At 47.7% G+C, this 22,971-nt stretch overlaps 1 protein-coding gene across 1 annotated transcript in view; it reads right to left on the reverse strand.

The window, feature by feature from the left end:
• Positions 1-22,971, reverse strand: part of LOC306927176 (uncharacterized protein) — a 198,620-nt gene that overhangs the window by 21,479 nt on the left and 154,170 nt on the right. Inside the window, exon 13 of the mRNA XM_079506862.1 lies at positions 13,468-13,510. Coding sequence (XP_079362988.1) covers positions 13,468-13,510 — 43 coding nt within the window. The remainder of the gene's footprint in view (positions 1-13,467; positions 13,511-22,971) is intronic.

The following is a 22,971-nucleotide window of genomic DNA, read 5'->3' on the forward strand; positions in this document are numbered from 1 at the left end:
CGCTGTCTCCATGAGAACCTTTCAATTGGTTTATTGATCCCTTTAAGTGGGATTTGAGAGACAGTATTAAACCAGCCAGAGTTCTCCATATTCCAACTGTAACACACAACCATGTCCATTTCCCCAGCTCAGCTCCACAACACGACTCCATCAACAGTCCTGCTGGTCACCTATTCACCTCTGACATTCAGCGTTTTGTCCTTCTTCACTGTCTTTATTGACCGCTACAAACAAACACACCCATCTCCTGAGACAATGCATCATCATGGAAAATAAATGACAAGAGCAGAACACTAGTATCTGAGGCCGCGACCCGCGCCGCCTCGCTCTACGACCTCAGACCAGACCAGACGACCCGCGCCGCTTCGCTCTACGACCTCAGACCAGACGACCCGCGCCGCTTCGCTCTACGACCTCAGACCAGACCAGACGACCCGCGCCGCCTCGCTCTACGACCTCAGACCAGACCAGACGACCCGCGCCGCCTCGCTCTACGACCTCAGACCAGACCAGACGACCCGCGCCGCCTCGCTCTACGACCTCAGACCAGACCAGACGACCCGCGCCGCCTCGCTCTACGACCTCAGACCAGACCAGACGACCCGCGCTGCCTCGCTCTACGACCTCAGACCAGACCAGACGACCCGCGCCGCCTCGCTCTACGACCTCAGACCAGACCAGACCAGACGACCCGCGCCGCTTCGCTCTACGACCTCAGACCAGACCAGACGACCCGCGCCGCCTCGCTCTACGACCTCAGACCAGACCAGACGACCCGCGCCGCCTCGCTCTACGACCTCAGACCAGACCAGACGATCCCGCTGCATTCACAGCTGAAGGAAACTGCAGTCACTCAATGTTAATAGTATTTGTAGTATAGATAGAACAGTAGCACAGTTTGAAATTTGCACCCTTATGGCCAGAAAAATAATGAAGTCTGTGTGTTTGACTGGATTGCTGAATTCCTACAATGCCCATAATGCTTTGGTGCACTTCCCCTCCTTGTGAAGGAGGGGGGGAGGCTGCATGGAGGTGTGACTTTGTAGTCCAGGAAGGAAGTGAGACCACATTTTCATGTACAAATGTTGGTCATGAACATGGAGTCATGACTACAATATCACACATTACACACAGAAAAACCCCAGGAAAGTGTTTTGTGTGTCCTAAACTTTAGAACGCCTAGAACAGGGGTCGGCAACCCAACATAAATAAATAAATTCAAAATCTATCTGGAGCCGCAAAAGGTTTTACACATTATAATGCGGCTTTCCAAGCTTTATTATCTCCCGGGTTGCAACGAAACTAGCAGCAGTGGTGGAGTTAGAAGATGTGATGCACTTTTTAAAAGATTGTTTGCTCTCTTCTACTTTCTTCAGCAGTTCTGCAACAGCACTCTCTCATTCCCAGCTGGGTGGTCAGCTGCAAATTTAGCATGCTTTCCCTGGAAATGTCTTTCAACGTTACTTTTTTTGTTGTTTGAGCTAGAAGTTGTAGGAGTGAACAGATCTAGCAAAACAACTTCAGCAGACTATTGAGTTCTGCCTCCTACTCTCTCTCTCTGGCCTGGCTGTCACTCTTTATTCATTTCCTGTCTGCTTTGTTATTTGTCTGTCTCCCTTTCTCTGTTGTCTCTCTTGTCTGTTTGTCTTTTTCCTGATGTGTCTGTCTCTCTTTCTCCCTCTGGATGTCTGTCTCTCTTTATTCATTCCCTGTCTGCATTTCTCCCTTTGTTATTTCTCTGTCTCTCTTTCTCTGTTGTCTGTTTGTTGTTTGTTTTTTTCTACTCAGTGAAAAATAAAAAACACAATAGCATTGCGCCGGCCAACGTCTGCATGCATTCGAGGGGAATAGTGTGCGTGTGTGCGTTCTGTGTCCTCTCCATCCATGTCCTAGCCTGACAATCACTCCGTTTCTCTCTCTGAGAGTGCATTACCCTAGTGGAAATGAGGTCAGATCACAGCGCACGTGTCAGAACCGTATGCATTACACGTCCAGTGGCTCCGACACCATGTCGCTCCACATGCTACTGTACTCTGACACCATGCCGTTCCACATGCTACTGTACTCCGACACCATGTCGCTCCACATGCTACTGTACTCTGACACCATGCCGTTCCACATGCTACTGTACTCTGACACCATGCCGTTCCACATGCTACTGTACTCTGACACCATGCCGTTCCACATGCTACTGTACTCTGACACCATGCCGTTCCACATGCTACTGTACTCTGACACCATGCCGTTCCACATGCTACTGTACTCTGACACCATGCCGTTCCACATGCTACTGTACTCTGACACCATGCCGTTCCACACGCTACTGTACTCTGACACCATGCCGTTCCACATGCTACTGTACTCTGACACCATGCCGTTCCACATGCTACTGTACTCTGACACCATGCCGTTCCACACGCTACTGTACTCTGACACCATGCCGTTCCACATGCTACTGTACTCTGACACCATGCCGTTCCACACGCTACTGTACTCTGACACCATGCCGTTCCACATGCTACTGTACTCTGACACCATGCCGTTCCACACGCTACTGTACTCTGACACCATGCCGTTCCACATGCTACTGTACTCTGACACCATGCCGTTCCACATGCTACTGTACTCTGACACCATGCCGTTCCACACGCTACTGTACTCTGACACCATGCCGTTCCACATGCTACTGTACTCTGACACCATGCCGTTCCACATGCTACTGTACTCTGACACCATGCCGTTCCACACGCTACTGTACTCTGACACCATGCCGTTCCACATGCTACTGTACTCTGACACCATGCCGTTCCACATGCTACTGTACTCTGACACCATGCCGTTCCACATGCTACTGTACTCTGACACCATGCCGTTCCACATGCTACTGTACTCTGACACCATGCCGTTCCACACGCTACTGTACTCTGACACCATGCTACTGTACTCTGACACCATGCCGTTCCACACGCTACTGTACTCTGACACCATGCTACTGTACTCTGACACCATGCCGTTCCACACGCTACTGTACTCTGACACCATGCCGTTCCACATGCTACTGTACTCTGACACCATGCCGTTCCACACGCTACTGTACTCTGACACCATGCTACTGTACTCTGACACCATGCCGTTCCACATACTACTGTACTCTGACACCATGCCGTTCCACACGCTACTGTACTCTGACACCATGCCGTTCCACATGCTACTGTACTCTGACACCATGCCGTTCCACATGCTACTGTACTCTGACACCATGCCGTTCCACATGCTACTGTACTCTGACACCATGCCGTTCCACACGCTACTGTACTCTGACACCATGCCGTTCCACATGCTACTGTACTCTGACACCATGCCGTTCCACATACTACTGTACTCTGACACCATGCCGTTCCACACGCTACTGTACTCTGACACCATGCCGTTCCACATGCTACTGTACTCTGACACCATGCCGTTCCACATGCTACTGTACTCTGACACCATGCCGTTCCACATACTACTGTACTCTGACACCATGCCGTTCCACACGCTACTGTACTCTGACACCATGCCGTTCCACACGCTACTGTACTCTGACACCATGCCGTTCCACATGCTACTGTACTCTGACACCATGCCGTTCCACATGCTACTGTACTCTGACACCATGCCGTTCCACATGCTACTGTACTCTGACACCATGCCGTTCCACATGCTACTGTACTCTGACACCATGCCGTTCCACATGCTACTGTACTCTGACACCATGCCGTTCCACATGCTACTGTACTCTGACACCATGCCGTTCCACATGCTACTGTACTCTGACACCATGCCGTTCCACATGCTACTGTACTCTGACACCATGCCGTTCCACATGCTACTGTACTCTGACACCATGCCGTTCCACATGCTACTGTACTCTGACACCATGCCGTTCCACATGCTACTGTACTCTGACACCATGCCGTTCCACATGCTACTGTACTCTGACACCATGCCGTTCCACACGCTACTGTACTCTGACACCATGCCGTTCCACATGCTACTGTACTCTGACACCATGCCGTTCCACACGCTACTGTACTCTGACACCATGCCGTTCCACATGCTACTGTACTCTGACACCATGCCGTTCCACACGCTACTGTACTCTGACACCATGCCGTTCCACACGCTACTGTACTCTGACACCATGCCGTTCCACACGCTACTGTACTCTGACACCATGCCGTTCCACATGCTACTGTACTCTGACACCATGCCGTTCCACACGCTACTGTACTCTGACACCATGCCGTTCCACACGCTACTGTACTCTGACACCATGCCGTTCCACATGCTACTGTACTCTGACACCATGCCGTTCCACATGCTACTGTACTCTGACACCATGCCGTTCCACACGCTACTGTACTCTGACACCATGCCGTTCCACACGCTACTGTACTCTGACACCATGCCGTTCCACACGCTACTGTACTCTGACACCATGCCGTTCCACACGCTACTGTACTCTGACACCATGCCGTTCCACATGCTACTGTACTCTGACACCATGCCGTTCCACACGCTACTGTACTCTGACACCATGCCGTTCCACATGCTACTGTACTCTGACACCATGCCGTTCCACACGCTACTGTACTCTGACACCATGCCGTTCCACATGCTACTGTACTCTGACACCATGCCGTTCCACATGCTACTGTACTCTGACACCATGCCGTTCCACATGCTACTGTACTCTGACACCATGCCGTTCCACACGCTACTGTACTCTGACACCATGCCGTTCCACATGCTACTGTACTCTGACACCATGCCGTTCCACACGCTACTGTACTCTGACACCATGCCGTTCCACATGCTACTGTACTCTGACACCATGCCGTTCCACACGCTACTGTACTCTGACACCATGCCGTTCCACACGCTACTGTACTCTGACACCATGCCGTTCCACATGCTACTGTACTCTGACACCATGCCGTTCCACATGCTACTGTACTCTGACACCATGCCGTTCCACACGCTACTGTACTCTGACACCATGCCGTTCCACATGCTACTGTACTCTGACACCATGCCGTTCCACACGCTACTGTACTCTGACACCATGCCGTTCCACATGCTACTGTACTCTGACACCATGCCGTTCCACATGCTACTGTACTCTGACACCATGCCGTTCCACACGCTACTGTACTCTGACACCATGCCGTTCCACACGCTACTGTACTCTGACACCATGCCGTTCCACATGCTACTGTACTCTGACACCATGCCGTTCCACACGCTACTGTACTCTGACACCATGCCGTTCCACATGCTACTGTACTCTGACACCATGCCGTTCCACACGCTACTGTACTCTGACACCATGCCGTTCCACATGCTACTGTACTCTGACACCATGCCGTTCCACATGCTACTGTACTCTGACATCATGCCGTTCCACATGCTACTGTACTCTGACACCATGCCGTTCCACACGCTACTGTACTCTGACACCATGCCGTTCCACATGCTACTGTACTCTGACACCATGCCGTTCCACATGCTACTGTACTCTGACACCATGCCGTTCCACATGCTACTGTACTCTGACACCATGCCGTTCCACACGCTACTGTACTCTGACACCATGCCGTTCCACATGCTACTGTACTCTGACACCATGCCGTTCCACACGCGTTCCACACACTACTGTACTCTGACACCATGCCGTTCCACACGCGTTCCACACACTACTGTACTCTGACACCATGCCGTTCCACACGCGTTCCACACACTACTGTACTCTGACACCATGCCGTTCCACACGCGTTCCACACACTACTGTACTCCGACACCATGCCGTTCCACATGCTACTGTACTCTGACACCATGCCGTTCCACATGCTACTGTACTCTGACACCATGCCGTTCCACATGCTACTGTACTCCGACACCATGCCGTTCCACATGCTACTGTACTCTGACACCATGCCGTTCCACATGCTACTGTACTCTGACACCATGCCGTTCCACATGCTACTGTACTCTGACACCATGCCGTTCCACATGCTACTGTACTCTGACACCATGCCGTTCCACATGCTACTGTACTCTGACACCATGCCGTTCCACATGCTACTGTACTCTGACACCATGCCGTTCCACATGCTACTGTACTCTGACACCATGCCGTTCCACACGCTACTGTACTCTGACACCATGCCGTTCCACATGCTACTGTACTCTGACACCATGCCGTTCCACATGCTACTGTACTCTGACACCATGCCGTTCCACACGCTACTGTACTCTGACACCATGCCGTTCCACATGCTACTGTACTCTGACACCATGCCGTTCCACATGCTACTGTACTCTGACACCATGCCGTTCCACACGCTACTGTACTCTGACACCATGCCGTTCCACACGCTACTGTACTCTGACACCATGCCGTTCCACACGCTACTGTACTCTGACACCATGCCGTTCCACATGCTACTGTACTCTGACACCATGCCGTTCCACATGCTACTGTACTCTGACACCATGCCGTTCCACATGCTACTGTACTCTGACACCATGCCGTTCCACATGCTACTGTACTCTGACACCATGCCGTTCCACATGCTACTGTACTCTGACACCATGCCGTTCCACATGCTACTGTACTCTGACACCATGCCGTTCCACATGCTACTGTACTCTGACACCATGCCGTTCCACATGCTACTGTACTCTGACACCGTGCCGTTCCACATGCTACTGTACTCTGACACCATGCCGTTCCACACGCTACTGTACTCTGACACCATGCCGTTCCACATGCTACTGTACTCTGACACCATGCCGTTCCACATGCTACTGTACTCTGACACCATGCCGTTCCACATGCTACTGTACTCTGACACCATGCCGTTCCACATGCTACTGTACTCTGACACCATGCCGTTCCACATGCTACTGTACTCTGACACCATGCCGTTCCACATGCTACTGTACTCTGACACCATGCCGTTCCACATGCTACTGTACTCTGACACCATGCCGTTCCACATGCTACTGTACTCTGACACCATGCCGTTCCACATGCTACTGTACTCTGACACCATGCCGTTCCACACGCTACTGTACTCTGACACCATGCCGTTCCACATGCTACTGTACTCTGACACCATGCCGTTCCACACGCTACTGTACTCTGACACCATGCCGTTCCACACGCTACTGTACTCTGACACCATGCCGTTCCACATGCTACTGTACTCTGACACCATGCCGTTCCACATGCTACTGTACTCTGACACCATGCCGTTCCACACGCTACTGTACTCTGACACCATGCCGTTCCACATGCTACTGTACTCTGACACCATGCCGTTCCACATGCTACTGTACTCTGACACCATGCCGTTCCACACGCTACTGTACTCTGACACCATGCCGTTCCACATGCTACTGTACTCTGACACCATGCCGTTCCACACGCTACTGTACTCTGACACCATGCCGTTCCACACGCTACTGTACTCTGACACCATGCCGTTCCACATGCTACTGTACTCTGACACCATGCCGTTCCACATGCTACTGTACTCTGACACCATGCCGTTCCACATGCTACTGTACTCTGACACCATGCCGTTCCACACGCTACTGTACTCTGACACCATGCCGTTCCACATGCTACTGTACTCTGACACCATGCCGTTCCACATGCTACTGTACTCTGACACCATGCCGTTCCACACGCTACTGTACTCTGACACCATGCCGTTCCACATGCTACTGTACTCTGACACCATGCCGTTCCACACGCTACTGTACTCTGACACCATGCCGTTCCACATGCTACTGTACTCTGACACCATGCCGTTCCACATGCTACTGTACTCTGACACCATGCCGTTCCACATGCTACTGTACTCTGACACCATGCCGTTCCACATGCTACTGTACTCTGACACCATGCCGTTCCACACGCTACTGTACTCTGACACCATGCCGTTCCACATGCTACTGTACTCTGACACCATGCCGTTCCACACGCTACTGTACTCTGACACCATGCCGTTCCACACGCTACTGTACTCTGACACCATGCCGTTCCACATGCTACTGTACTCTGACACCATGCCGTTCCACATGCTACTGTACTCTGACACCATGCCGTTCCACACGCTACTGTACTCTGACACCATGCCGTTCCACATGCTACTGTACTCTGACACCATGCCGTTCCACACGCTACTGTACTCTGACACCATGCCGTTCCACACGCTACTGTACTCTGACACCATGCCGTTCCACACGCTACTGTACTCTGACACCATGCCGTTCCACACGCTACTGTACTCTGACACCATGCCGTTCCACATGCTACTGTACTCTGACACCATGCCGTTCCACACGCTACTGTACTCTGACACCATGCCGTTCCACATGCTACTGTACTCTGACACCATGCCGTTCCACACGCTACTGTACTCTGACACCATGCCGTTCCACACGCTACTGTACTCTGACACCATGCCGTTCCACATGCTACTGTACTCTGACACCATGCCGTTCCACATGCTACTGTACTCTGACACCATGCCGTTCCACATGCTACTGTACTCTGACACCATGCCGTTCCACACGCTACTGTACTCTGACACCATGCCGTTCCACATGCTACTGTACTCTGACACCATGCCGTTCCACATGCTACTGTACTCTGACACCATGCCGTTCCACATGCTACTGTACTCTGACACCATGCCGTTCCACACGCTACTGTACTCTGACACCATGCCGTTCCACATGCTACTGTACTCTGACACCATGCCGTTCCACACGCTACTGTACTCTGACACCATGCCGTTCCACATGCTACTGTACTCTGACACCATGCCGTTCCACACGCTACTGTACTCTGACACCATGCCGTTCCACACGCTACTGTACTCTGACACCATGCCGTTCCACATGCTACTGTACTCTGACACCATGCCGTTCCACATGCTACTGTACTCTGACACCATGCCGTTCCACACGCTACTGTACTCTGACACCATGCCGTTCCACATGCTACTGTACTCTGACACCATGCCGTTCCACACGCTACTGTACTCTGACACCATGCCGTTCCACACGCTACTGTACTCTGACACCATGCCGTTCCACATGCTACTGTACTCTGACACCATGCCGTTCCACACGCTACTGTACTCTGACACCATGCCGTTCCACATGCTACTGTACTCTGACACCATGCCGTTCCACACGCTACTGTACTCTGACACCATGCCGTTCCACATGCTACTGTACTCTGACACCATGCCGTTCCACATGCTACTGTACTCTGACATCATGCCGTTCCACATGCTACTGTACTCTGACACCATGCCGTTCCACACGCTACTGTACTCTGACACCATGCCGTTCCACATGCTACTGTACTCTGACACCATGCCGTTCCACACGCTACTGTACTCTGACACCATGCCGTTCCACATGCTACTGTACTCTGACACCATGCCGTTCCACACGCGTTCCACACACTACTGTACTCTGACACCATGCCGTTCCACACGCGTTCCACACACTACTGTACTCTGACACCATGCCGTTCCACACGCGTTCCACACACTACTGTACTCCGACACCATGCCGTTCCACATGCTACTGTACTCTGACACCATGCCGTTCCACATGCTACTGTACTCTGACACCATGCCGTTCCACATGCTACTGTACTCCGACACCATGCCGTTCCACATGCTACTGTACTCTGACACCATGCCGTTCCACATGCTACTGTACTCTGACACCATGCCGTTCCACATGCTACTGTACTCTGACACCATGCCGTTCCACATGCTACTGTACTCTGACACCATGCCGTTCCACATGCTACTGTACTCTGACACCATGCCGTTCCACATGCTACTGTACTCTGACACCATGCCGTTCCACATGCTACTGTACTCTGACACCATGCCGTTCCACATGCTACTGTACTCTGACACCATGCCGTTCCACATACTATGGCAGTGAGTTACTTCCATTCAGTGGTGGAAAAAGGTACTCACTATACGCTTTTACTTATCAAAGTATCAATAGGCCTTTTTACTTATCAAAGTATCAATAGGCCTTTTTACTTATCAAAGTATCAATAGGCCTTTTTACTTATCAAAGTATCAATAGGCCTTTTTACTTATCAAAGTATCAATAGGCCTTTTTACTTATCAAAGTATCAATAGGCCTTTTTACTTATCAAAGTATCAATAGGCCTTTTTACTTATCAAAGTATCAATAGGCCTTTTTACTTATCAAAGTATCAATAGGCCTTTTTACTTATCAAAGTATCAATAGGCCTTTTTACTTATCAAAGTATCAATAGGCCTTTTTACTTATCAAAGTATCAATAGGCCTTTTTACTTATCAAAGTATCAATAGGCCTTTTTACTTATCAAAGTATCAATAGGCCTTTTTACTTATCAAAGTATCAATAGGCCTTTTTACTTATCAAAGTATCAATAGGCCTTTTTACTTATCAAAGTATCAATAGGCCTTTTTACTTATCAAAGTATCAATAGGCCTTTTTACTTATCAAAGTATCAATAGGCCTTTTTACTTATCAAAGTATCAATAGGCCTTTTTACTTATCAAAGTATCAATAGGCCTTTTTACTTATCAAAGTATCAATAGGCCTTTTTACTTATCAAAGTATCAATAGGCCTTTTTACTTATCAAAGTATCAATAGGCCTTTTTACTTATCAAAGTATCAATAGGCCTTTTTACTTATCAAAGTATCAATAGGCCTTTTTACTTATCAAAGTATCAATAGGCCTTTTTACTTATCAAAGTATCAATAGGCCTTTTTACTTATCAAAGTATCAATAGGCCTTTTTACTTATCAAAGTATCAATAGGCCTTTTTACTTATCAAAGTATCAATAGGCCTTTTTACTTATCAAAGTATCAATAGGCCTTTTTACTTATCAAAGTATCAATAGGCCTTTTTACTTATCAAAGTATCAATAGGCCTTTTTACTTATCAAAGTATCAATAGGCCTTTTTACTTATCAAAGTATCAATAGGCCTTTTTACTTATCAAAGTATCAATAGGCCTTTTTACTTATCAAAGTATCAATAGGCCTTTTTACTTATCAAAGTATCAATAGGCCTTTTTACTTATCAAAGTATCAATAGGCCTTTTTACTTATCAAAGTATCAATAGGCCTTTTTACTTATCAAAGTATCAATAGGCCTTTTTACTTATCAAAGTATCAATAGGCCTTTTTACTTATCAAAGTATCAATAGGCCTTTTTACTTATCAAAGTATCAATAGGCCTTTTTACTTATCAAAGTATCAATAGGCCTTTTTACTTATCAAAGTATCAATAGGCCTTTTTACTTATCAAAGTATCAATAGGCCTTTTTACTTATCAAAGTATCAATAGGCCTTTTTACTTATCAAAGTATCAATAGGCCTTTTTACTTATCAAAGTATCAATAGGCCTTTTTACTTATCAAAGTATCAATAGGCCTTTTTACTTATCAAAGTATCAATAGGCCTTTTTACTTATCAAAGTATCAATAGGCCTTTTTACTTATCAAAGTATCAATAGGCCTTTTTACTTATCAAAGTATCAATAGGCCTTTTTACTTATCAAAGTATCAATAGGCCTTTTTACTTATCAAAGTATCAATAGGCCTTTTTACTTATCAAAGTATCAATAGGCCTTTTTACTTATCAAAGTATCAATAGGCCTTTTTACTTATCAAAGTATCAATAGGCCTTTTTACTTATCAAAGTATCAATAGGCCTTTTTACTTATCAAAGTATCAATAGGCCTTTTTACTTATCAAAGTATCAATAGGCCTTTTTACTTATCAAAGTATCAATAGGCCTTTTTACTTATCAAAGTATCAATAGGCCTTTTTACTTATCAAAGTATCAATAGGCCTTTTTACTTATCAAAGTATCAATAGGCCTTTTTACTTATCAAAGTATCAATAGGCCTTTTTACTTATCAAAGTATCAATAGGCCTTTTTACTTATCAAAGTATCAATAGGCCTTTTTACTTATCAAAGTATCAATAGGCCTATACTGCAATATAGAACTACTCTGTTATCCCATTCTGTACGGGAACCCCTTTTGGTGTTTTAACTAAGCATTATGTTATACTTTAGCTATTGAAAAATAGCAGATCTACAAGCTCATAGCGCGCCACCGAGTGGCGCGCTACGAGCTTGTAGGTCTGCTATTTTTGAAAAATCGTGAAAATGTGTCTTCTTTCAGAAGACTTTTTTTATTTCGACGTCAGACCTAAATGGGTTTAAATGGACTGCCTGGGTACTCTGTGGGCATCATGTGTGAGTCGGCTTGAAGCGAATGAGAAGCAGACAGACTGATTACTGGGAGTATATATGAATGAACTATTAGCGAATTAATGGGGGGGGGGGGGGTTGGGGGGGGTCCGGGGAGAGATAATTAGAAGTAGCCTCCTGACTTCAGTTGCTCCATGAACTATCTATCTACTGCGCTGCTGGATTCCTCTGTTGGTATTACAGCTTGTTGACTCGACACGGCACGGGTCAGCACAGTGTTTGAGCAGGTTGCCATGGATAATTATCCCATTCTGAACGAGAACCCCTTTTGGTGTTTTAAAGCACTATGTTATACTTTAGCTATTGAAAAATAGCAGATCTACGAGCTTGTAGGTCTGCTATTTTTGAAAAATCGTAAAAATGCGGCACAAATCTTTGAATATATATTCTTTCAGAACGAACGTTTTTCTTATTTCAACGTCAGGCCTAAATGGGTTATTGGCCTGGAGCCGGCTTAGCGGTCCAGGCCTCTTGGCTGGTAATCCAGCATGACAGTGTGCCGCGGGTTCGAGTCCCGATCCCGACAAACTTTACTGTGTCTTTACTGTACTTTACTTTCCACCACCACCATGTTGGAACGGAGACGGTTGCTGTTTCAGCTCTATATACATGTTGGAACGGAGACGGTTGCTGTTTCAGCTCTATATGTATGCTTCAGCTCTATATATATATGCCGTTGCCAACGAGCTCCCCGCCTCCCGCCTTTGATTCCCCTGCCTCTCATCATTACAATTTATCACCGGTTGGGAAAGTTCTTTATGGCGCCTTCTGGTGTCTTGGTGTGTGTGTGTGTGTGTGTGTGTGTGTGTGTGTGTGTGTGCGTGTGTGTGTCATTAGTGAAGTAAATAAATTAAACTTCCCCAGCCAGTTGTGACAGCACATTCCAAGCTGTGTCATTTTGTTCGAACAGGAAAGAGTTCCGTGGCAGTAACAAAACTGAAATACATTTTCAGGGGATGTGACTCCGGCTCCTGCTGTTATTTGTTGCCGTTTTATTCTAGCACTTAACGCCACACACAGCGCGTGCGTGCGTGCGTGCGTGCGTGCGTGCGTGCGTGCGTGCGTGTAGTGCGTGCGTGCGTGCGTGCATTCTTACCTTCGTCAGTGGAATGGTTGCAATTTCTCCTGCTTTCTCTGAACTGGAAAGAAAGACAAAACAACAAAAATACAAACATTTATTTACAGATGATGTTGAGGTACAGATGCAAATCTTATTTAAAAAATCAACTCTACATGTATTTTGAGTTACAGAACTTTCAAAAATAGCCAAAAATTATACTTAGATTGGCTATTTTCTTTTCATCATGTGAAGAAGAACATACGCTTATTATAAGTGGTTAAGATGAGATGTCTGTGTTTGGTTATGTAAACCAGGGGTTCTCAAAGTGGAGTCCGGGGACCCCTAGGAGTCCTTGAGGGAGTTCCAGGGGGTCCCCTTATGGGTCTGTAACTCTGAGAGTGTACAAATGGACCTGTTAGGGTCCATTTGGTTCCATTTGTGTTCAATTCCTCCCTCAAAAAATACAGGTCACTTACATCTTTTAAAACAGACCTGAAAATCCACCTTTCAGCAGGCCCAAGGGAGAGGAAATGATCCTTTTCCCCTTAACCCATTCAGAACCGGAACCCCTTTTGGTGTTTTAAGCATTATGTTATACTTTAGCTATTGAAAAATAGCAGATCTACAAGCTCATAGCTCGAAAATATGTTGTTCCAGTGACCACCCAGAAGCAAAGATTTTAGTTAAAAACGTTATAGAATATACGTTAAAGAATATACGTTAAAGAATATATTCAAACATTTGCGCCACATTTTCACATTTAAAAAAATAAAAATAGCAGACCTACAAGCTCATAGCGCGGCACTCGGTGCCGCGCTATGAGCTTGTAGATCTGCTATTTTTCAATAGCTAAAGTATAACATAATGCTTAAAACACCAACAGGGGTTCCCGTCCAGAATGGATTAAACAGGATATAGCGTTGCATAGACTATAGATGCATTATATGTCAGTCCTGCACCGATCTCTTCTCTCAGAAATGAAGATATATACAAAATATGGTACTGTACGATGATATGAGCTGGAGACAGAAAACACTCCCTCGGGACAATATTGAGCTGTCACTGCAAGCATGTCTGGTGCAAATACAGGTGCTGCTGCTTATCCTGTCTTCCCAGCGGTGCAAAGCAGCTTATAGGTCTGTGTGAACCTAAACCCCCCTCAGACCAGATTCCAGTCCATCACAGGGCCTTATAACCCCAAACCCACTGTGTGTCTCATGTACAGTTTACAGTATGCTACAACTATAACATAGTATCTGCCCACGGAACCATCTTCTATTCCAGGGGTTCTCAACGTTTTTGGCCGGGGACCCCCGGAAATGCTTTGGCAATGTCTCGGGACCCCCGCCCCGCCCCCTCCCGAACCCCAATATAAATTGACTGCTACAATAACCTTACTAATAGAGACAATACACCATAAATAAATACTGGAACCAGATATAATCATTAGGGAAGGTGTATGCATGTACTATGTGTAAACTCTTCATTTCCACTTTCCAGCCATTCAGTTGCAAAAATAAATAAATGTATAATTTGGGGACCCCCCCCCCAAGGGGTCGCGACCCACGGGTTGAGAACCCCTGTTCTATTCAATACTGAAACACATTACTGATGAGATGAGATGAGATGCACTTTATTACAGTGATGATCAGCAAATATGCTTTGAAAGTGCTGGGAACTGAACCGAAACAGTATGTTGGACAAATGATCTGGTCAGTGTGTGTGTGTGTGTGTGTGTGTGTGTGTGTGTGTGTGTGTGTGTGTGTGTAAGAGTAAGACTCCCTGTATCAATTTAGCTGCCTTTTTTCTCCCTCAAGCCATCTTTCTTGTTTTTAATTAAATAACAAGACTCGCACTCACATGCACGCACACGAACGCACACGCACGCACGCACGCACGCACGCACGCACGCACGCCGGGCCTTCATTTCCGTGCCTCTTTTCGCCGGCTGCCAGGCGAGGCTGCACTAATAACTTTGGGGCAGGCCCGTCTAGAGTTTGAATGGACAGGTATCAGTCAAAAGGGAGACATCGAAGAGGAAGGATGGATGGGGAAGGATCAACATATGGGATGTCATATATCCATATATGGGGATCTAAGGGTTTGAGGTTTTAGGTCAGAGGTAGAGTTGCTGGCCAATATTGATGACATCAGGGATCTCCATAATTGTGGGCTTAACTGCGACAGCAGGTCGCATTTACTAGAACATCAGGGTCTCCACAGCTCCATCCCTGATGTCACATGATGACACCAGACCTGGGCACCATATATGGGGTCTTGCCTGGAGTGACCAACCAACCAACCAACACACTGACAGGAAATGCACGATTCCATAGTAAATGCGACCTGCGGTCGCAACCAGTACCATTGCTTTGCCCTGTGGTGACAACACTGTCAAAGAACCCGACATTACAGTGTCCGTGTCTTAACAAGTCCATCAAACTCCCTGCACGCTGTACATCTCTACTTCTCACTCTATTGTCACTCTCTATCGTCCACCAGTGGGAGTGGGATATATATAACACGGCTCATTTCATTTTCAAGAAATGGCATGCAACAAAATCATGGGAAGAATATTGTGATATTGTTCAGCAGACAAGCCTTTTAGCCCATTCTGGACGGGAACCCCTTTCGGTGTTTTAACTAAGCATTATGTTATACTTTAGCTATTGAAAAATAGCAGATCTACAAGCTCATAGCGCGCCACCGAGTGGCGCGCTACGAGCTTGTAGGTCTGCTATTTTTGAAAAATCGTAAAAAATGCGGCACAAATCTTCGAATATATATTCTTTCAGAGCGAACGTTTTTCTTTATTTCGACGTCATGCCTAAATGGGTTAAAAGCAGTGAATTGACAGGGTCAGATTGCTCATGAGGGCTTGATAATAATAGTGTCATATTTCATCCCTAGCTGAACAGCATAATTGGAACAGGGAGTGATGCAGAAATAATGGATGTTGAAGGCAGCTAATGGAACCGCCCCGATTTCTCGCTGCAACTTGTGCAATTTCTTGTTGCTTTTTAGAGAAAAGACGAAATAAAAGAGAGACAAAGAATGGAATAGACATACCCAGTAAGAAATAGAATGAATAGAGTAAGTAAGAAGAGAGTAAGTAAGGCTTGCCGAGCCATGAGGCCCATGTCCTAACTCCTGTTTCTGTAGCGTGAGGCAGCTTGATGTACAAGTACACCCCCTGGACCCCTGGTGTTGTTTTCGTCGACTAAAACTAAGACGAAAAATGTCCGTCGACTACCTTTTTTCACTGACGAAAAATAAATGGAAACTAAATGAAAACTAAGCTATGATGACTAAAACTAAGACTAAATATACTGACAATTTCGTCAACAAATAAAAACTAGACTAAAATGCTAGGAAGGGGCTAGTGGACCAGTATAAGTCATTTTACACTTGGTTGCATGCTGAAAATAGCCGATCTACAAGCTCGCAGCGCGACACGTTGTGAGCTTGTAGATCGGCTATTTTCAGCAAGTGAAAAATCAGCCATTACGACGGCATCAAGGCCTGCCAAAATACCTTTTAGTCGACTAAATCAACTGTAGATTTAGTCGACTAAAATAGCATTACATTTAGTCGACTAAAACTAGACTAACACTAAAACATTCCAGTTGACTAAAATGTGACTAAAACTAAATTATTCAAGAGACTATGACTAAAACAAAAATCAAATGTTGCTGTCAAAAACACCACTGCTCTGGACACGATGTACAAGTACACACATGTACACACATGATGCTAGTATGTCGCAGGGACTTACCCCCGATCCAACCCTTGGTGCTGAGTGCCAAGCAGGGAGGCACTGGGTCCTGAGACCTCCCAGTCTCAGGGCCCAGTGCCAAGCAGGGAGGCACTGGGTCCTGAGACCTCCCAGTCTCAGGGCCCACAGGACCCAGTGCCAAGCAGGGAGGCACTGGGTCCTGAGACCTCCCAGTCTCAGGGCCCACAGGACCCAGTGCCAAGCAGGGAGGCACTGGGCCCTGAGACCTCCCAGTCTCAGGGCCCAGTGCCAAGCAGGGAGGCACTGGGTCCTGAGACCTCCCAGTCTCAGGGCCCAGTGCCAAGCAGGGAGGCACTGGGCCCTGAGACCTCCCAGTCTCAGGGCCCAGTGCCAAGCAGGGAGGCACTGGGTCCTGAGACCTCCCAGTCTCAGGGCCCAGTGCCAAGCAGGGAGGCACTGGGTCCTGAGACCTCCCAGTCTCAGGGCCCAGTGCCAAGCAGGTCCTGATACCTCCCAGTCTCAGGGCCCAGTGCCAAGCAGGGAGGCACTGGGTCCTGAGACCTCCCAGTCTCAGGGCCCAGTGCCAAGCAGGTCCTGAGACCTCCCAGTCTCAGGGCCCAGTGCCAAGCAGGTCCTGAGACCTCCCAGTCTCAGGGCCCAGTGCCAAGCAGGGAGGCACTGGGTCCTGAGACCTCCCAGTCTCAGGGCCCAGTGCCAAGCAGGTCCTGAGACCTCCCAGTCTCAGGGCCCAGTGCCAAGCAGGGAGGCACTGGGTCCTGAGACCTCCCAGTCTCAGGGCCCAGTGTATATGAAGACACGTATCCATTCGTCATTGAAAAAAAAACAAAACATGCAGAGCGTTCCATACCCAATTAGTGGATTTACCGTCCGGGTGGATCAACCGCTAGAACTCTTATTCAATCGCGCAATTTGTTTTAGTTTTAATTTACATCTGTTGTAGATGATATGACAGGTTAGTTCATGCACTCTAAGTGGAGTCAAAGTACAATATTAACCTCAGAGATGTACTGGAGTAGGCCTAGAAGTAAAAGGTTTGAAAATCGGAAATAATCTACCAAAGTAAAAAAAACACCTCAAAATTGTACTTAAATTTCGCCCCATACCCGTATCAATAACGTGTTAAAAACCGTATCACTTGTCTGCCATTGTTGTAAATCTAAAACGGTCGTCGTAAAGTTTTATGGCAGGCCTCTTACGGCAGCCGCCTACGGCATCCATCTTAAAACGGACGAGAGAAAACAGGTGAAAAACGGTCATCCGATCTCCATAGAGTCCCATAATGGCCACGATCTATCTCGGAATTAAAGCTCGATTTGGTGAAATCAGATGAAGTTTGATCTTAGGATGCCAATAAAATCCTCGCGGGTCGCTCCGGTTAGCAGAATAACGTGTTGCATGCTAGCTTAGGGCCGGACTGAGCGACGGACAAGATGCTTCCCGTTTAAGATGGCCGGTCACAGGACCCGCGATTTGTAGTTTTTGTTGTAGTTTTCGCATGGCAAGGGCTACAAAGGTGCCCGAAAACATGCCGGCAGGAAATGTGTTTTAAGTACAGTACTTAAGTAAATGTACTTAGTTACTTTACACCACTGATTGTCTTCCTTCCTCCTCCTCCTCCTCCACGAACAATTTCTGTCTTTCTCTTCTGCCGTCCCTGGTAGCTAGCCAGCTCCTAGTCCACAGACAGATCCCCCGCATGGTAGCTAGCCAGCTCCTAGTGCACAGACAGATCCCCCGCATGGTAGCTAGCCAGCTCCTAGTCCACAGACAGATCCCCCGCATGGTAGCTAGCCAGCTCCTAGTCCACAGACAGATCCCCCGCATGGTAGCTAGCCAGCTCCTAGTGCACAGACAGATCCCCCGCATGGTAGCTAGCCAGCTCCTACTCCACAGACAGATCCCCCGCATGGTAGCTAGCCAGCTCCTAGCGCACAGACAGATCCCCCGCATGGTAGCTAGCCAGCTCCTAGCGCACAGACAGATCCCCCGCATGGTAGCTAGCCAGCTCCTACTCCACACAGATCCCCTGCATGGTAGCTAGCCAGCTCCTAGCGCACAGACAGATCCCCCGCATGGTAGCTAGCCAGCTCCTACTCCACAGACAGATCCCCCGCATGGTAGCTAGCCAGCTCCTAGCCCACAGACAGATCCCCTGCATGGTAGCTAGCCAGCTCCTAGCGCACATACAGATCCCCCGCATGGTAGCTAGCCAGCTCCTAGCGCACAGACAGATCCCCCGCATGGTAGCTAGCCAGCTCCTAGCGCACAGACAGATCCCCCGCATGGTAGCTAGCCAGCTCCTACTCCACAGACAGATCACCCGCATGGTAGCTAGCCAGCTCCTAGCGCACAGACAGATCCCCTGCATGGTAGCTAGCCAGCTCCTACTCCACAGACAGATCCCCCGCATGGTAGCTAGCCAGCTCCTAGCGCACATACAGATCCCCCGCATGGTAGCTAGCCAGCTCCTAGCGCACAGACAGATCCCCCGCATAGTAGCTAGCCAGCTCCTAGCGCACAGACAGATCCCCCGCATGGTAGCTAGCCAGCTCCTAGCGCACAGACAGATCCCCCGCATGGTAGCTAGCCAGCTCCTAGCGCACAGACAGATCCCCGCATGGTAGCTAGCCAGCTCCTAGCGCACAGACAGATCCCCCGCATGGTAGCTAGCCAGCTCCTAGTCCACAGACAGATCCCCCGCATGGTAGCTAGCCAGCTCCTAGCGCACAGACAGATCCCCCGCATGGTAGCTAGCCAGCTCCTAGCGCACAGACAGATCCCCCGCATGGTAGCTAGCCAGCTCCTAGTCCACAGACAGATCCCCCGCATGGTAGCTAGCCAGCTCCTAGCGCACAGACAGATCCCCCGCATGGTAGCTAGCCAGCTCCTAGCGCACAGACAGATCCCCCGCATGGTAGCTAGCCAGCTCCTAGCGCACAGACAGATCCCCCGCATGGTAGCTAGCCAGCTCCTAGCGCACAGCCAGATCCCCCGGGGAGATGAGAGACAACGCTACAGTTAGGGGGAGCCAATTGGTATGAATATAGGATGAGGCATAAACTGTGATAAAACATTTGGCAGGCCATCGCTATAAAACGGTGGATCCTTGTGGTGAATGCCACTTTTTAACTGTGATACTACGGGCCATTTCTCCGTTGCCTCCGTTAACCGTGCTACAGCTATGTGCGTGTAGATCCAGACCGTTTACAATTCATGCATTTTAGCAGATCTGCTCTTATCCGCTAGCAAAGTGTGAGATCCCTAGTTGACGCACAACACGGTAAACAGGCATGTAGTTTAAGGAGAGTGCAAAGAACAACGTTATGTGCTTCAAGGAAACTAGGATGTCATCAGGCACACATAGAATCTAGTTCAACCTACAGTAGCTTCTGTCAGGCTGTATATAACACACTGTACTTCATATTTGTGGGCAAGCAAACAGTATACTCTATGTGAAATCAGTGGTTCTCCACCTGTGGGTCCGGAGCGGGGATTAAGATTCTAAAATCACACGTGCACGCACGCTTAAGCACGCATGAGCACACACAAAATGAGACTGTACAAAATGCAACCAAATCATGGCCTGGGCCATGGCTCAGTTGTCCAGGCACCTTGGCTGGTAATCCAGTCTGGCAGTGTGCCGCGGGTTCGACTCCCGATCCCGACGGCCTTTACTGCATGTCTTCCCCCCATTTCCTGTCAGCCTACTGTCTGTCCCTCCATAAAATATATAAAATAAAGGCGAAAGCCACAAAAAAAACATAAAAAAAAAAAGAAAAGCAACTGTGGTAAATTATATACCATTCACCATACAAAGATACTGTTAAAACTGGAAGCTGGGAGAGCACCGGAGAAAATGTGAGACGGCACGACAGAGCAAGATGTTCCTCAGAGATGGTTTATTTCGCAACACAGGTTAAATGCTCACGCCAGCCAGAATGGCCTGACGTGCATCCACAAAGGGCTCGCGCCCGACTGACAAAGTCGTCTTTGGGTTAACCTTGTAAGCATTTTACATGACAGAAATATGCATACATTTTAGTGACAAGTCCTTTGATCAATCAGTCTGTTCCTTCATGTCAACAAACTCCTTTGTCATACAAATAGCCACAGGAAGGCACATAGCAAATGGCCAGGCCCTCACCACATGGGACCGGGTGTGGGAAAGACAGTCACAGACACCTCCAAATGCCAACATGCAAGTCAAGATGAGCACAGTAGCACACATTACTTAGAATTATGGATTCCAGATTCCACACAACCAAATCCATTTGGTTAAATGTGTCTGCTCTCAGTTAACACTGAGTATTTTACCTTGTAATGTGCGTGCCCCTCTGTCATGTCACTGAGACACAACACAGGTTAAAGGGTCTACATAGCTCTCTCTCTCTCTCTCTCTCTCTCTGCAACCTACACTTGCTGCTCGCTGCTCTTGACCATCTCCTCCGGGCGAGTGAAAAGCGAGTACCCACATTTACGGCCAGTACGCCAGTACTTATGTGTCATTTGACCACTTTCGCCCCGCTATCCTGTCTTACATAAAGGCTTCCCACTGACTGAAGTGCTGCCGTCTCTCCACTGCTCTACTATCAGTAAATAGTCCTCATGCAGCGGCTGGAGCCCGAGGGCTTAGTTGTAGCGGTGTCTACACCCGGCCAGCCGAGCTGTCTGGGTGGGAGGAAGAGCTGCGAGTGGATCTCTGCACTGTTAATGTAACTCTGGAGGTTTACTAATGTAATGTGCACATGTGTACGCTCTACACAAACATGTATACATAGTTCGTTAAAATGGTGCAATTATCCCTTCACTAAGTCCCTCCCCAACCCATCCTTGTCACGTTAGCAGTGAAGAAAGCTTGACCTGCATAGCAACCGTTGCTAAACTATTTGGATTGGCATTGGACAATCGCTTTTTGGGGTGGGATTTAGTGAAGGGCTAATTGCATAGCCCTTAAACGAAGCGATGTACAATGCAATGCAATGCGCACGCACGCGCGCGCGCGCGCGCACGCACGCACGCACGCGCGCACACGCACACGCACACACACACACACACACTTCACAGTACCATAAAGTCTGCCCATCTTGTCATCCTAATGCACATATTGATATAAAGCATAATAAATGGTTTTCTCATCTTCACTGGGCAACAGTATGGTTTTATTTAGGCCAGGTGCAGGACATCAAGGCAAGAATCAAATAGGTGGTTAAAACATGATGGGCACACTGGTTCTAATTCTCCCAAACAATTTCAGTAACCACTTAGACACCAGGGTCAATTTGTTTGTAATCTTCGCCTAGCAAACATAACAATTTGACCATAATAATTATACAGTAGGTCATCATCAGGCAAATCATTTGCCTGATGAAGACGTGGTCAGAACGTTGCACCATTAATACAATTGTTCGGGAGCTTTAACCGATTTAGGCCTGACGTCGAAATTAAAAAAAAAAAGTCTTCTAAATCCTTTCTGAAATACCTCATGTTTCTGTATCAGTGTTGCTCAATATTTCCTGTCAAGGACCTCCAAAAACTATATGTGATCGGCCGCCGACCTCCATCTGAAAATATGTTGTTTCAGGAACCTCCCCAGAAGCAAAGATTTTAGTTAAAATGTTCACTCTGTAATAATATATATTGAAAGATTTGAGGCACATTGTCACGTTTTTTCAAAAATAGCAGACCTACAAGTTCATAGCGCGGCACTCGGTGCAGCGCTATGAGCTTGTAGATCTGCTATTTTTCAATAGCTAAAGTATAACATAATGCTTTAAAATACCAAA

The sequence above is a fragment of the Electrona antarctica genome (genome assembly GCF_951216825.1).
Source record: "Electrona antarctica genome assembly, chromosome: 7".
Classification (NCBI taxonomy): Eukaryota; Metazoa; Chordata; class Actinopteri; order Myctophiformes; family Myctophidae; genus Electrona; species Electrona antarctica.